Genomic DNA, 17,821 nt, shown 5'->3' with positions numbered 1-17,821 from the left:
GTTGCGTAAATTGGAGACTGAGTTTAGATTATAGAATATTAGCATGGATAAGATGATGGCTGACTGACAGATATCAAAAAGTGGTATATGGAAGATGTGAGTCTGCAAGATTTAAGGTAACCAGTGGTGTACTACAAGGATCAGTGTTTGGTCCATTGTTATTCTGTCTGTACATGAATGATACTGGGAAGGATTTGACAAGTGACATACAGATATTTGCTGATGATACAAAGATAGGTAAGGTAATCAGGAATACTGCTGACATGCAGTACTTCCAGAATGATTTGAATAGAATGGAATTGTGGGTATGGGAAAATAGATGTCAGTAAATGTCAAGTCATTCACGTTGACATGATTAGATATCCAATGTATTATATTCTTGGGATTATGCTAGAAGAAACTGATGAGGCTAGGGATCTTGGAGTGTTAGTAGATAGGAAGTGGAAGTTCAGGGGTCATGTAGCAAAGAGTGTAAATGCAACTCAAAAGATAATTGCAATGCCGAAACAAATGTTCATGTGTAAAGATAAGGATGTCATTTTGCTTCTTGATAAGACCTCTCTTGGACTACTAGTTTCCGTTGTGATTCTGAGCGGAGAGAGTGTTAAAATTGATATCAGGATTGTGGAATACTGATTATTTAGACAAATTGAGAATTTGTAGACTGCAGACACTAGCAAACAGATGAAAGAAGGGTGATATGATTGAGACAAACTTCTGAAAGGGTCATACAAGATTTCAGTTGATGGAATTTTTTAATTTATGGTGGGTGGAGAAAGGACAAGAGAGCATCCTTAGAAGCTGAGAATGAATGCTGCTAAGAAGGGGATGAGGGCAAGGTTTTTCTCTCATAAGGTGGTGCATGATTGGAATGGATTGCCATTGGATGTTGTGAGTGCAAGCAGTATGAATGAATTCAAGAATAAGTATGATAGCTGGTGCGTGTAGTATGTGGCCTCCCTGGAGGTATCTCTTAATAAATAAGAATAACTAAAATTTTAATAATAATTTAAAAAAGTTAAATCGACATCTTCAGGGATTAACACACTGGTATCAAACATGTGCATGAATGTACACTTCAGTAACAAAGATGGAACAGGAAAGATACAGGATGGCTTTGGTTGGGTTTGCTAATTAGAGTTTCCCATATGAGAGGCAGTTTGTACAACCATATTTGTTTAGATTGGGATTATTGTTAAGGGCAGCAGCAGATTCAAGGAAAAGCCTCTCAAATTTAAATTTGCTTCAGCGGAATCAGTGAAAGTAAATCAGTTAATCAGAGAAGTGGTATCTTAACATTTTTTGTATCAAGTTGATAAATTCTGAATGGTTGTCTACCAGCGTTTCTAAATGAGATAGAAGACCTGCATTTTTGACTTTTCTGAATGGTATGGTTTTGTTCCTGCTTTTTTAAGATTTTTTGATTTTTCATAAAAAGAACGTTGAAATACAGCTTCGCTATTAAATCCATTTCTACCACTATGGCTGCTCAGGATTAGCAGACCATGCCCTAGATACTAGACGCAGGATCTGTTGGAAAAAAGGCAACTTTACTCCACCGAGAACTTCCAACAAAAGCCAACAGGTGGCATAATTATCATCCTGTATCTCTTCTGTTCCATCTCTGTTACTGAAGTGTGCAGCCTGCACATATTTGATACCAGTGTATTAATCTCTGATGAAATATAGGAAGCAATAATTAAAATTTTGTAGTTATCTACTCTAAGTTGTCAATTTCCTGAAATAACATGGCACACAACTTGCTTACCATAATGTAGAGCGGGGGGGGGGGGGGGTCTTCAACGCATGGCCACAGGCCACCTGCAGCTCGCAGAGCTCTTTGCAGTGGCCCACCAGCCATTTTGAAAAAAAAACCACTTAACATTAAAACGCGATTAAACAAAAAATAATTTCAATTAAGCCAGCGGGCCACTAATCTATACTGTGGTATTTAGAATTGTAAGATGCTTTCCAGATTCACAAGGGACGCTGTACATTTGATACTTTACATAAAATCGTATGAAAAATAAATATTAAATAGACATGCTTCTTCAGCCATCTACCAGCGCCAAGTGGTACTTAAGTACTAGCACTAACGTTCCAGGTAGATGGCTGAAGCAGTAGTTCGTTCGAGTGCTGTCGAGTGCCTTCCAGATACATCTTGAAGGTTCTCGATACTAAGTTATTTTCATATAAATACAAGAGGATCTCATCCACAGTCAGTCAGTCGTGAACAGCGTGATATTCGTGTATAAGCGCACGCAGGTTCGTCGTGTCAGCCATAGCCTATTGTGGTTTTATATTGCCAGACTTTTTTTCATTAGTGTGAGACATATTCAGTGGATAATAACCATTACACAGCCATGTTGGATCATTTTTTGCATTCATCTTCACCTTCACTATGGCGTCTACGAGTAAAAAGCATATATCAAGTGATTGTTGTCAGGTTTGTAATGAAAAGTTGACCAATTTGTACTTTTTTGTGCCGATCGACGATAAGCCAGTATTTAATTTGTCGTGAGTCAGTGTCAGTATCAAAAGAATACAATATAAAACGACACTATGAGACAAAGCATGCATCCAATTTCGATCACCTTCAAGGGTGGCTTTGTGTGGACAAAGTGAACGGTCTCCAAATTGATTTAAAATGCCAGCAGGGTACATTTAAAAGGCAGAGGGAAGAGAGTGAAGCATGCATCAAAGTAAGTTATGTAATAGTTGAAAAAATTACTAAAAAATCAAAAGCCTTCTTGGACGGCGAGTTTGTGAAAGAGTGTCTCATCTCTGCTGGGGATATTCTGTTCCCAAATAATTAGGGAGTCTTTAAAAAGCAGAGTTTATCTGGGGTAACTGTAGTAGAACTTTAAAAAAAAATGGTCATCCAAATTTAAGTCATATTCACTTGCTTTAGATGAGAGCACAGATGTGAAGGATACAGTACAACTGGCTATCTTTGTCCATGGCATCAGCAATTCAATGTGACAGAAGAACTGCTGGCGCCCGTACCTATGAAGGGAATGATGAAAGGCACTAATATTCTTGAAGCCACCAAGAAAACATTCCAGCGTTTCAACCTCAGCTTAACTAACCTCGAGGGTGTGTTAACTGATGGTGCTCCTGCTATGATGGGAAAGAACAAAGGGTTTGCTATGGAAAGAACCGGAACTAGAAAGAAAAGATTTCATCCATACCACTGTTTAAACACGTTGCTGTCATTGTGGATAAAACACACCACTCCTCTACACTTCGTATCCATCATATATTTCAATATGCACTTCGCATCCATGGTAACCTGGACGTATATATACATATTGGTTGGTTGGGTGGTTAATCCACCAGGAGAATTTGGGAGCGAAAACTATTGGATTTGAGAATGTCATGAAGGTTATTGTGACTTTCGTCAACATTATTAGGACAAGGATTGAATCATCAATTCCAAGAGTGCAAAGGAGATCATGGTGATGTGATTTATTATAGTGATGTGCATTGGTTAAGCAGAGGAAGGTTCTTAAAAGAGACTTACTTAAGGAGCGAAATACAGCAGTTCATGCAAACCAAAGGGAATCTGATTGCAAAATTTAATGATATGAAGTGGATGACAAACTTAGCCTTTGTGAGTGACATCTCATAGCATATGAATGACCTAAATACATGGCTACAGTCCAAAGATCAACTGGTGCACACTCTGTTTGATCACATCAAAGCTTTTGTGGCCAAGTTCAAACTTTGAGAGGCACAACTCACAAAAAAAGACTTAACTCATTTTCAGCTTCTCGCTGAGTCCAACTTTTCGTCTCTTGATGAATACGCTACAAAATTAGCCATGTTGCGAAGTGAGTTCAAAGAGAGATTTCGTGATTTTCATAACCAACAGTCTTCTTTAGATTTATTTTCAATGCCATTCAGTGTCAACGCTGCCGAAATGCCAAGCTCAGTACAAATGGAACTGCTTGAACTCCAAAACAACTCTTCTTTGAGAGAAAAATTATTCATTGTGCCCTTGCTTACATTTTACAAAGACTACATTTTTGAGGATGCATTCCCTAATCTTCGCTGGCATGCTTTGAAGATATGCACCTTGTTAGGAAGCACATACTTATGAGCAGTTCTTCTCTAGAATGAAGCATGTGAAGTCCAAGACAAGAACTCAGATTACGGACCAACATCTCGAGAATACTCTGCACATAGTGACTTCCAACATTGATGCCAACATCGACAAGCAATGTTTTTCCTGATCAAGGAAAAACATTGCCAAGTTGCCCATTGACATTGTAAAAAATTAATGTTTACTTCATTAAATTATCTTTTTTCAAGTATTGATTGTATTTACTTATCATGAACCCGACTCCTACCTATGCTCTTAAAGCTGAGTTTGTTTATATTTATAGGATTTTATGTAAAGTATCAAATGCACAGCGTTCCTTGTGAATCTGGAAAGCATCTTACAATTCTGAATACTACAGTATAGCTTAGTGGCCTGCAGGATTCACTGAAATTTTTAATGCGGCCTGCACTGTCTGAAAGGTTGAAGACCCCTGATGTGGAGAGTTACATCAGGGGTCTTACATCAGTTATATGTAATGCTTAGGGAGTATGATAATAACACTGCATATGTACACACACACACACACACGTATATATATATATATATTTGTGTACAGTAGTGCTCATATGTCACACTATTGTTGTACACCATGTACACGTTGTAGTAACAGCAGCCATTTTGTCATTTAAGTTTCACTTTGAATCTCAGTAACAGGCATGCATGTTAGTTGTTTTTTAGAACAATTGGGTAAGAGGAACATGAGTAAGCAAAGAGTAGTGAAGGAAAACCGATAATGTCTGATCAAATACCGAGTTAAGTTCTCTAATATCAGAAAAGTTTTTATGTGCATCTTTTACTACTCTCCAAGTGAGGAAACTGTGAAGTTAATAAAAGGAGAGCATAATGTATCAAGTCTTCACATATAAGAAGTAAGTGATATATATGTTCTAAGGAGCAATATAGAATCTGCTATTAAGTTCCTTTTATTGCAAGCGTATTTGGAGCTGCTCAATTAAATGTATTCCCATTGTCTGAGTGATTATGCTTCATGACTACTTAATAAAAATGAGGAAAAGATTCATTAGGGAAACTTGCTCACTGAAAGAGGATATATGCAAGTATGAGGGTGGTCTGAAAAGTTCTCAGCCTAACAATGTAAAAACAAATTTATAATTTCAAAATTATTTTTATTTTTCAACATAATCTCCCTTAAGACAAATACATTTATTCCAGTGATGCTCAAGCGCCGTTATCCCATCCCTGTAGTGGTTCTCAGTAAGATCTGCGAAATTCCCCCCTCTACAACTGCAATCACCTCTTTTGAAGAAAAATGCTGACCAGCGAGGAAGAGTTTTAGTTTTGGGAAGAGATAGAAGTCAGAGGGAGCGAAATCTGGGAATAGGGTGAATGTTCCAATAATTCATAGTGCAGATCCCTTAATTTTCCCATTGCCAAAACACCTTTGTGGGCAGGTGCACTGTTCTGATGAAAGATGATTTTTTTCTTCTGCAAACTGGGTCTTTTCTCACGAATTTTTTCATCTAGTCTGGTTAAAAGATCAGAATAATATTCCCCAGTTATTGTTTTACCCTTTTCAAGATAATTAATAAACAAAATGCCTTTAGCATCCCAAAACATCGATGCCATGACCTTTCCTGCTGATGGAACTGACTTTGTCTTCTTTGGCGTTGAACAACCAGCTTCTGTCCACTGTTTTGACTGCTGTTTAGATTCTGGTGTGTAATGGTGAATCCAAGACTCATCCATAGTAATAAATCAACGCACAAAATCAGTTTTATTCTTGTTCAAACGTTCCAAGCACTGTTCAGAGATTTTCACGAGTGTGTTTTTGATCTGCTGTGAGCAAGCACGGCACCCATCTTGTGCAAAGCTTTTTCATTTGCAATTCTTCATGCAAAATATATATCCTACATGTTCTTTTGAAATGCCTATAGTGTCAGCAATTTCGTGCACTTTGACTTGCCAGTCATCCAATACCAAATTGTGCACTTGATCAATGATTTCTGGTGTTGTTAAACTTTTTGGACGTCCTTCACGTGGATCATCTTCAAGGCTGGTACGACCACGTTTAAACTCGGAAGCACATTTCTTAATTGTTGAAAATGAAGAAGAAGAGTGCCCATAAACTTTTAAGAACCTTCGAATGAATTTCTTTTGGTGTTAAACCTTCTTTTACAAAGAATTTTATAAAAGCATGGTGCTCAATTTTATCCATATCAAGGGGTTCAGACAGCTATATAAAACAAACTACTTGACAGAACGACTTGCAATTTCACATGGTACTTATGACAGGTGTACCACTTAGAAAAAAAAACTTTCCGATAGTGTTGCCATCTATGGTCGAGGCCGAGAGCTTTTCAGACCACCCTCATATAGTAATTGAGAATAGAAGAAGAAACTGGAACAAATGTTACACTAAGAAGTTTCCTTTCCATATAGTCAATTATAATTAAAAAACTTTAGCTGAATGCTGTGTTCTGGTTGTTTTGTAAAGTAGTTAATGTTATCTTCAGTATGGAATTTAATTGTGGGAGTCAGAATATGAGAATTATTGAGCTCATGTAATTCTTAGCGTGACCATTTAATTATTTGTGGGTATTAAGAAATTAGAAATTAATTTACTATTAGTTCTATAAGGAATGTGAGATCTTAAAGATAGTGTGAATTACTTATAGAATTTGTATATATTTATATATTTAAAGTAAATTTTTTATTTTTATAACTGAGCTTCATTTTTTGAAAATACATAATATGCTGAATTTGAAACATTGTAACCAATTAAAATAAAATTATATATATATAATTATATTGTTATCTATATTCCACAACTGACTTTAATATATATTGCATATAAGTTGGATTTAGTCTTTATAATATGATTTCTGGATTATCTAATCTTTATTCCCACTCATGATACTAATATACAGAATTATAGGTTTACAACATTGTCAGTGGGATCTTGTGTACTGTTTACTTTTATTTATTCATTCATGTTGTAGATTGGTCCAAAATGTTAATTACTATCAAATTACCAAGAGGCCATCTTGGGAAACTGAGTAAGAGGTTATCTGCAAAGATGTGATAACTAAGTTTTGCTTGAAGAATAGTGAACAAGTGCAGTGGATTACTGGAGGTGTCAGCACATGAATTTAAGGAGAGGTATAATAGGCATTGTGTAAATAATTTGGTGTGGGCCTCCCATAGGTTCTTGATAGGGTCACACAAACTATTACACAATGCAGATGCCAAGATAGTATAGCTGTATTTTAGTATTTTTTTAAATGTAGTGTAACCATTTTGTAATATCAAATTTTTAAAAAAATATCCTTCATATTTATCAGATCCACAAGTTCATAAAAAAATAGCAGTTAAAGATAATTTGAAAATATTTCAATCTTCATTTTAAGCTGTTTTTTGTTTTTGCTGTAATTCATTCATTGCTTTCCAGTATTTCTGTAGTTCAATATCCTCCCAGTCATCATGCACCATATGTTTAAAGTATCTGAAAAAGAAAGAAAGAGAAAACATAAAAACAAGTTACACTGAAAACGTAATATCCGAATAAGCATCCTTTATGGTTATATGCCAAAATAAATACATTTTTATTTAAGTAGAAAATTTCATGATTCACATATGATAATTCTAAACTCACAATACAGTAAGATTTTTTTTGAGCAACTAAAGCAGCAAAACACAGTGACACAGCAATTGTTACTTCCAGTTTTCTCTGTGATCAACTTAGTTATTATTTTTTATGAGAGAGGACTTGAAAGTATTGTTAAAGGTAGCGAAAGAAAAGAGTGACAGAGTTTAGAATGGTTAGTCTGTTGCCGCGGTATGACAGAGAGGAGTTTAGGAGGAGGGCCATAATCGCAAATGACATTATGCAGACGGTGTGGTGTGGAATGAGTTTGAAGGGCGAAAGGACTTATACAAGTTGGATGGCGTGCATTTGAATGGACTTGGTGTGCGGAGACTGGAAAGAGTGTTGCTGAATGAAGTGGAAATGGATGTGCAAAACCAGGGAAACTAGAACTACCAAGGAGGGGGGGGAATGGATATGCAGACATCAGTGAGACAGATGGGTGTAAGAATGTATATAATGTACCCGAGCCAGCACTAAGGACAAAAAATGGGAATGGGTCATTTAGAATAACGTATCAATATAGGGGTGGGACTAAGGGATCACTGCATTTCATGTATACTAATGCCAGGAGTATTAGGAACAAGAAGGAAGAATTTTTGGCCTTGATTGGCTCTTCCTGGCCACAGGTTATTGGCATTAGTGAAACATGGCTGACGGAAGAAGATATAGTTAGTGGGATAGAATGTGTAGGTTATAGTGTGTTTAGGAGGGACAGAGAGAATAAAATGGGGGGAGGGGTATTATTGATGATAGCTGATGAACTGCAGCCAAGGAGAATTGAAGTTGTATCGCAGGATAGTGAAAGGAGCTCATTTGAGGCTATTTGGTGTGAGATTGAGACTGGCAGAATAAAATATACAGTTGGGTGCTGCTATAGACCAGGTGATGTAATAGATGGTGGAGATAGTTGCATAGGGAAATTGATGAAATGAGTGGAAGGAGGGTAATTATTATGGGGGATTTCAACTATGGTAACATTGATTGGAAGGAGGAGAGGACACATGTGAGGAAGGAAAAGGATTTTATTCAATTATTAAGGGATAACTATCTGAGACAGCATGTAATTGAAAATACTAGGGGTGTGAGAGTGCTTGACCTGGTAATAGCATCTGAGAATTTGACTGTAATGAATATGACCATGTTGCCACCTATTGGTGAGAGTGATCATAAGGTCTTGACCTGGGAAGTGGCTAAAGGTGTGGAATTTTCGATTAAGACAGGGTATATGTGGAATTACCGTGCTGGCAAGTATGACAAGCTTAGGAGATTGCTTGGATCAGTGCCATGGCATGTACAACTGCAAGGGCTGGACGTCGATAGAGCATGGGACGTGGTCAAGGAGCATTTACAGGAGGTAATGGCTGATTGTATACCTAGGGTCCGAATAGTAAAACAAGTAGGGGTTAAATGGATGAATAACACCATTAAGCTTGAGCTGCAAAAAAAGAAACAACTGTGGAGGGAATTTAAAGAAAGGGGTGACCTGCAGGCACACGAATGGTATAAAGTGCAGGCCAGAAAGGTAACGAGTGTGGTAAAAAAAGCAAAAGCGGATTATGAAAGGAAACTAGCTTTGCAAGCAAAAGAGAATCCAAAACAGTTCTTTCAATATGCTGCAAGCAAGAAAAAAACTGTACACAGCAAAATGATTTTAAGGAATGACAATGGTAAGGAGGTCACTAAATCAGTCGATATAGTGGAGTTACTGAGCGCGCACTTTGCAAAAGCATATCATCCAGGTGGTGACATTGAAAAAGTGAAGGAACCATTAGTTTATACGGGAATAGTGATGAATGAAGTGGAGATGACTAGTTTATTACAGAACCTTAATGTGAACACATCTGTGGGATTGGATGGTATACCGGCACGGGTCTTGCGTGAAGCGGCTAAAGAATTATCAATGCCCTTGACCATGTTGTTTAATCTGAGTCTCAGGTCTGGCTTAGTCCCGAAGGTGTGGAAAGAGGGGAAAATAGTTTCACTGCATAAAGGAGGATCCCAGACTACGGTTGCAAATTACCGACCGATCAGCATATCAGGAGTCGTTGTCAAGGTCTTAGAGAAAGTAGTCAAGGGAAAAATACAGGAATGGATTGATGAAAACGAGATACTGTACAGGGGACAGCATGGCTTTGTGAAGGGTAGATCATGCTTCAGTAACTTGCTGAAGTTTTATAACAAGATGACGGCTGAACTAGATAAGGGAAATGGATTTACAGTGATACTGCTGGACCTGGCAAAGGCGTTTGACAGGATACCACATGGAATACTAATCCATAAACTACAACATATGGGAATGGATATAGGGTTGGTGAGATGGATAGGTGGTTGGTTGATGGAGAGATATCAAAGAGTAATTTATTCAGGAGTAGAGTCCAAAACACAGCCTGTGACTAGTAGTGTGCCGCAGGGTTCTGTTCTTGGACCACTGCAGTTTAATCTGTTCATTAATGATATAGGGAAGGATCTAAGTGGAACAGTTCATTTGCTCGCTGATGATGCAAAGTTGGGTAGGGCAATAGTGAATGCAGAAGATGTCAAAATCTTGCAGGATGACTTGGATAGATTGGAGTTCTGGGCTAAGGAGAATGGATGTCAATTTAATGTGACAAAATGTAAGGTTATGCATTTTGGGGTGAAAAGATTAGCAGCAGTATACCACATTAGTGGAACTGTACTCCAGAAGATTGATGAGGCCAGGGACTTGGGAGTGTTGGTGGATAGGGAGATGAAGTTTAGGAGGCACATTGCAAAAGTAGCTAAATCAGCTCAATGACTCACTTGGTTGTTGAAAAATACCTTGACGAGCAGAGACAAGCAAGTTATTGTACCTCTGTACCGAGCCTTGATAAGACCTCATCTCGATTACTGTGGCCAGATTTGGTCACCTCGGTTCCTTCTTGATGGGGAGGAGGTAGAGAGGATCCAGAGGCGAGTGACTAAGATGTGATAACAGGTCTATGGAATGAACCATATGAGAACAGGTTGAAGATTTTGTGGGTTGCAGAAACTAGTTGATAGGCAGAGGAGGGGAGATATGATTGAGACATTCAAATTGCTAAAGGGATTCTATAGGATTAATTCAGAGGATATTTTTGAGATCAGGACTGGTGGGAGAACTAGGGGACACCTATGGAAGCTGGGCAAGAGTGTGGTTAAGCAGGGGTGTTAGAGCTGGGTTCTTTACTTTTAGAGTGGTAAATGAGTGGAACAAGCTGCCAGAGTCTGTTGTGGGTGCTATGACGGTGAACGAGTTCAAGACAAGGTATGATAGATACTGTGAGAATGTAATCGCATAGTTGTGTGGACATGATGTTTAGGGCCTCCCTCGATGAGTCTAAGGACTCCTGGAGTCGCCCGAAATAATAATAATAATAATAATAATAATGTAATTTAATTACCTAAGGAAAACCAATTTCTTGTACTACATAAATGCTAGCAAAGAAATATTATCCCTCTTCTGCATTAAAATGAACCCCCCCCATGCAATGATGGGCTTTAATTGTGCTAAAGGCAATGGCTTTGTAAGTAATAATAAAAAATCTATTAAATCTGAAACACACACCAAACAATAGTGAAGGCATGACACTTGCAACATTTTTGGATGAGGATCTGCTTGTAAAACAAAGAGAAGTATAAAGGAAAAGGATGTGTCATTATCTCTTATGCATCATATATCATAATTTTGATTAAACACAACTTAGAGATACTTGATATTTTCTATTATAACATATATTTTCAAACACTTTATTAAACAAAAACCAGTTTTAGAATAATCCATATTACATTAAAACTCAAAATCCATGAATACTAGTTTTTACTTGCAGGTTAGTAAAAAGCAGAAATCACTACTGAGTTTGTTAAAAATTAAATTAAAATTGAATCGAATAATTTACTGAACTCTTTAATGGAAACTAGTCTATGACTATATCAATATGAGAGATCTTTTATCTCTCTCTCATTTCATCTTTCTTTAGTTAAAACTAGCATGCATACGCTGTGTGGAACTGTTATTTTGTAGACCATCAGTATATGCTTTCAGATATTCTACAGTACAGGGAAATCTTGCTCAATGCGAATTTGCGATATGCGGGATAATCAGTTAGCACAATTGAGTGAAATGATACTATTTCCCTGTTTAAGACAGTGATTAATCAGTTAACGAAATTTTTTTACTTTATGAAAATTTTTTGTCGCCAGTCTGCAGCAAGCGGTGGCACTTGTCAATATAGTGGGCAATGGTAGTGCTGCAGGCGGTGGCCGGCGACACTCGACTCAACGCTATCACTGCAAGCTCACGTGCAAACTTTGTTCTCTTGCTCAGTCACTTTTCCTTCATTTTGCTTTAATTTAGATATCTATAAGGCTTTATTATATTCAACCCCTGATATTGAAAAGAGAAAGACTGATAAAGAAAGCAGCGGTAATAAAAAGAGAAGGAAAGTAATTATGTTAGAGGAAAAGCTGGAAGTCATTGAGACATGAAAGTGGCGTTAGTAATACTGTACAATGATTGTGCGAGACTGGGATACAGCGAGTCTACAGTTCGGACTATATTAAATAAGAGCAAAGAATACAAAGAACAAGGAAAAGTTGCTACTGCTTCTTTAAGCATGCGATCACCCAAAATAGAAGCCATTTAATGATCAAGATGAAATGTCTTCTATCACTCTGGATTGAGGATTGTAACCAAAAAAGAATACCTCTTAGTACAATGAATATTCAGGCAAAAGTTCTCAATATTTTTACATCATTGAAAGAGACCAAATTTCAAGAGGAATGTGAAAGCTTTACTGCGAGTTTAGGATGGTTTGACTGTTTTAAAAATTGAGCTGGACTGCATAATGTAAGAATAACTGGGAAATCTGCTAGTGCTGATTCTGCAGCCAAGTTTCCTGAAGAATTGCAAAGGATAATTCAGGAGGGTGATTATGATGACTGTTAAATGTTCAACGTTGATGAAACTGGTCTCTTTTGAAAGCATATGCCAATAAAAACTTTCCTAGCTAAAACTGAAGCATCTCAACCAAGATACAAAGTATCTAAAGATCATCTTACACTTTTATTAGTAGGCAATACAGAAGATGACTTTTAACTCAAGCCTATGTTAGTTTATCGTGCGCAAAATCCAAGATCTAACATTATTGAAAAAATCAGCACAAATGGGAAAAAAATTGAATTTAATGAACTGGATAATGGACTAGATGCTCTTCAACCAAAAGACTGTGGTTTTGAATCCCACCATGGGCAAGGATGTATGTGACTGTCTGTGAAAATACTTGTGGTGGTGGGCAGTAGATGGATTGAGTGGTGGAGACAGAGAGCTGTAGAGTAAGCCCTCCCTCGATGAGTCTTTAGACTCCCTGGAAGTGTCACATAATTAATAATAATAATGAAGATGTGCGAAACCTGCTAGATTCCCATTCAGAACAGTTAAGCGAGAATGATCAACTAGAAGAACAGCATGCGAACAAGAAGAGAATGTTACAACTAAGTAGCTAACTGCAAAAGAACTTGAGTTAATTTTCAATCACATTGAGCATGCTAAGGAAATTTTGTTTGATGCTGATCCTGATATGGAACTTCGGAGTTCACTGAAATCTTCACAAAGCAATCGGCAACTACCACAAATTGCATGACAAGATGAAAAAGTCGAGCACTATTCAAACATCTTTACTTAATATTCTTTTGTAAAAAAAAAAAAAAAAAAAGTAGCTCAATCAAATGTTTAGACAAAAATGTAATGAATCGATTTTTATTAACTTTGATGATTTTATGCTCTAATATAGCTTACTGTAAATATTGTTTCAAATTTATGCTAACTGGTGGATGAATTATAATTATTCCTATTGTTTATTGTATTCACTTAGCATGCATTAATCACATTAAGCGAGGTTTTCCTGTATTTTTATTACGTAAATTACTATAAATTTAAATTTCTTTTTTAATTATCAGTTCCTGTTAATTTATGTTGTGATAAAAGCACAAATTAATTGTATTTTTGGTTTATTATAGGTGTCCATTGTTTATATATTATGTTTATGTACAACATTAATGTTTTAACAAAGTGAATTTGGTAGGGGATTCATCTGATTGTTAAAGTAGGTTTATCCCAGAATAATTATTATTCTAGTTTATAGTGTTTAAAATATATGGGTGTAGACATACTTATCTCATTTAAAGTGTAAGATTTTACCCTTTCGAGTAAAGTGCTATGAAGATAATACATAATAGCAGTAGCTCTTCTCACTTCATTACCGAAGCAGAAACTGAAGTATTGCGTGCACACTGAAGCATGTACAACTGAAAAGAATCAAGTAACAAGTAAACAGCTGAGAGGAAAGAGCTGCAGTAGTAGTCTTTCATAAAACATAAAGACATTTTATATGATACAAAGGTAACCAGAATAATAGGTGGAAAGAAATTAAGGGAACTCTGAAACTTGATAAATGAAATTTTTCATATAGGAGGAGAAATGTTTATTACATATTAAATGCTTCATTAGAACAGTAATGATTTAATGGCGGTTTTTGGAAATGATATATGGCAAGTTGATTTTGAAATGCTTGATTGGTTTTCCTTGGAAATCTTTCACATAGAAAGAAGTAAAAAAAACAGTTGTGCATCTTGAAAAGAAAAGTAGAAATGTTCTATGTGACTTTTCTAGCAAGCATCAAAGGAAGAACACTGGAGTACTGAGCTTGAGGATTTATCCTTATTGTGTACTGTAAAGTTGCTTCATCCAATTTTTTTATTTGAAGTGCAATTTAAGAGGGCAATTTTAGCTGGTATATTTTGGTCCCAGATAAAATGTGATCTGATTTTTTTTTTTAAGATCTTGGGATGAGTTTCTGTTGTTAAAGCTTATTTCAGAATATTGTGTATTCCTTTTTTATTCAGTGTATCTTAGTATTATTAAAATGTTTTCATTTTTGTATATAGAAGTATGATCACTTATCTTACTTAATTATTGTGGAAAATATTGATATTTAAAAGTAGAAGAGAAAATTATCATAGCAAACATTCCAGAGGCATATATTCTGCTAGGTGTTCTGTGCACACCCATGGAATAGCAATATCACCGATACTATAAATTAAAGATGCCAAGAAATTTTATTCTTGGTTTCATCCTTTATCCAACTGTAAGAAAACTAAGCCCTAAAATTACTTCAGGTTTGCACCTGAAGTAATTTCAGAACTGGGAAACTCTTATATAAAGCCTAATATTTCACACCACTTGCCTTAGTACCCCCCCTCTCTCTCTCTCTCTCCATGTGGGGCACCTGTTCGTGGTGGAGGGGACCTCCCAGTGATGGTACTGGCCCTTTTCATTCTTCCTCTTTTTCTTTGCTTTTCTTCCCGTATGATCCAACTCCCTGCTGCTGTGCAACCACACAGCGGTAGCGCGTTGGACATCCGGAAAGGGGGGGGGAATCCTGGTAGTCTTGCACTACTTTGTCCCTGCTTCGGCAAGACAGGCAATCCTGGATGGCCCAGCCAGGATCAATTGGCTAGTGGGCTTGCTTGCAAGGGTCAACGGTGTTGCAGTAAGTCTCTCACCCCATGGTCTGGGATCAGGATCCTAGGCTTGCTGTAGTGACGGTATAGCATCTGGGGGGGGGGGATAGCCTGGCGTTCCACTCCTTAGTGCAGTCATTGCTTGCCAGGCAGTGGGCATCCATGTGTGGCTCCATGGTGGGTGAGGAACGCTGGCGCCAAACCAAAAACTTCTTGAGCATGAATCCGTCATCCTCAAATGTTTTAGGGGGCCCTAACAAAGTCCCAACCAAGTACTGATACCGTAGATACAGCATATGGAAACAGAAATAAGAAACAAAAGACATATGATGCTACAGAAAATGTACCAACATTTTTAATCATTCATGCTACAGTTGAAAAACCAATAGGGAAAAAATGTCACCCTTCTTTATTCAAAAAAAATTTAGGACTGGCAGGACCTCCCAAAAGTGTTAAGAAATTGTGTTCTGGTGATGTCCTTGTGGGAACGTTGTGTCAGTAACTTTCTAAGAAACTACTGAGACCAACAACAATGGGTGGAATAGAAATTACAGTAACACCTCATAAAACACTTATCTCGTGTAGAGAAGTGATATCAGAATGGGATCTCCTTGATGCTCTTGATGAGGAGATATGTTCAGAACTTAAAGATGAAGGAGTGACAAATGTGAGGCACATCCTGATATGTAGGGATGGTCGCCTAGTTTCACCCATAAACATCATCCTTACTTTTGATACACCTAAGCCTCCAACATCTGTAAAAGCAGGGTATCTCCGATGTCCTGTTAGAATGTACATCCCTAACCCACTGAGATGCTTTAAATGTTAGATATGGACATGCCCAAACTGCCTGTCGTGGTTCTAATACCTGTGCTCAATGTGGTAGTAAAGAGCATGATAACAAGTCTTGTTGTGCAAAAAAAGCTAAATGTGTCAACTGTCAGGGGAGATCAACCAGCTTACTCTCCTTGCATGTCAGAAATGGAAAGATGAAAAAGAAACACAAAGAATGAAAACAGAGCAAAACATAACATACCAGGATGCAAAAAAGAAAGCTAGCCACTATCACACCTGCTCTGAGATCCTGTTATGCTGAGAAGGTAACAATTAAAAAAGTGACAGTAGCAACTCAAACTTGTATGTCTGTTCCACCATCTGATAATTTCACCATACCTGCACCTTATGATCATAAGTACTTCTCTGTTGAGCACATCAATCCAGAGACAACTCCAAAAATGATCCCACTTGTCAAAAAAATTATGGCCAAGATATTATTATTCAGGCCTCCATGGAGTCAAAAGACTCATTGCGGGAAGTCCTTCCTAGGAAACACAAAGTCTATCAAGACTCATCGTAGGAGGTCCCTCTTAGGAAACATAAAGTCTATCATACCACTCCTTCAACTCATTGACCGTTCTTGCTCTTACCACTCTATCAGGCAATCATGGTTCAACCACCCTCCATGCAAAGAAACCACTCCTCACCCTCTTGCAAACAGTTTCCTTTCATAACTTCCAGGGATGACCCCTTGTCATCATTCCAAGGGTCCATCAATCAAGCGAAAGAACTTCCCAGTGATAAACCACCTCTCAACAGCTTAACAGTCTCAATCATATCACCTCTCCTTCTATCCACCAAACTCTACAGTCCACATTCCCTCAGCCGATTCATAACTAACATTATACAGTCCTGAAACCATCTTTGTTATCTGCCTTTGTACCCTTTCCACAGTTAATTTATCCCCTTCAAATCCTGGGGACCAAATCTGTGAATAATAATTAGTTTAATCCTTTATCCAAGTGTAAGCAAACAAAGTTTGTGCCTGAAGTATCTTCAAGACTGGGGAAATCTCATAGTAAAGGTGGTATAAGTTCACATCACTTGCCTTAGTATCTTCCATAATGCAAAGCACATCTCCTTGCAGACATGTATAATGCTATGCATTAAGGGAAGGGCCACTATCCAGACCAGTTTTGACCCCTTTTTTGCGGTCTCATCACTGGGAGGCAGACCCAATGGAGGTGATAGCAAGGTGGAAGTAATGGAGAAGTCATATTTACCTATATAGTGGGTCTGGCTCCTGATGAGACCTCAATAAAGGTCGAAACTGGTCTTGGTAGTGGCCCTTCCCTTAATGCATAGCATTATACATGTCTGCAAGGAGATGTGCTTTGCATTATGGAAGATAGTAAGGCAAGTGATGAGAACTTATACCACCTTTACTACCAGTTGCCCCAGTCCTGAAGATACTTCAGGCACAAACTTTGTTTGCTTACATTTGGATAACGGATTAAACTAAATATATAATTTATAGTCTAACAAAGTGAAAAAACTTCCAATACCTTGTGAATGTAATCTAACATACTTTGGGCAGACAGACTATTCTGTGGAAAAAAGAATTAACGAACATCAATATTATATCAAATACATAAAATCTTAAAAGTCTGGTCTGGCACAACATAGTATTGATACTAAACACAGTATCTAGTGGGATGAAGCTCGTTCTTCTCCATAGAAGTAGGTTTAACTATGAATGCCTTTTCAAAGAAAGTTGCTAAGTCCTTTTACATCAGCCAAATCTGAATCGGAAT

At 37.4% G+C, this 17,821-nt stretch overlaps 1 protein-coding gene across 1 annotated transcript in view; it reads right to left on the bottom strand.

Moving 5' to 3' along the window:
- Positions 1-6,766: 6,766 nt before the first annotated feature.
- Positions 6,767-17,821, bottom strand: part of LOC150105506 (uncharacterized) — a 226,707-nt gene continuing 215,652 nt past the window's right edge. Inside the window, exon 10 of the mRNA XM_090394222.1 lies at positions 6,767-7,568. Coding sequence (XP_090250348.1) covers positions 7,469-7,568 — 100 coding nt within the window. The 3' untranslated portion in view covers positions 6,767-7,468. The remainder of the gene's footprint in view (positions 7,569-17,821) is intronic.

The sequence above is a fragment of the Typopeltis vanoorti genome, chromosome 6 (assembly GCF_054136105.1).
Source record: "Typopeltis vanoorti isolate ZY-2024b chromosome 6, IOZ_Tvanoo_1.0, whole genome shotgun sequence".
NCBI classification, from domain to species: Eukaryota; Metazoa; Arthropoda; class Arachnida; order Uropygi; family Thelyphonidae; genus Typopeltis; species Typopeltis vanoorti.
Note: the sequence above shows the minus strand (reverse complement) of the source record. Positions and strands in the feature narration are given on the sequence as shown.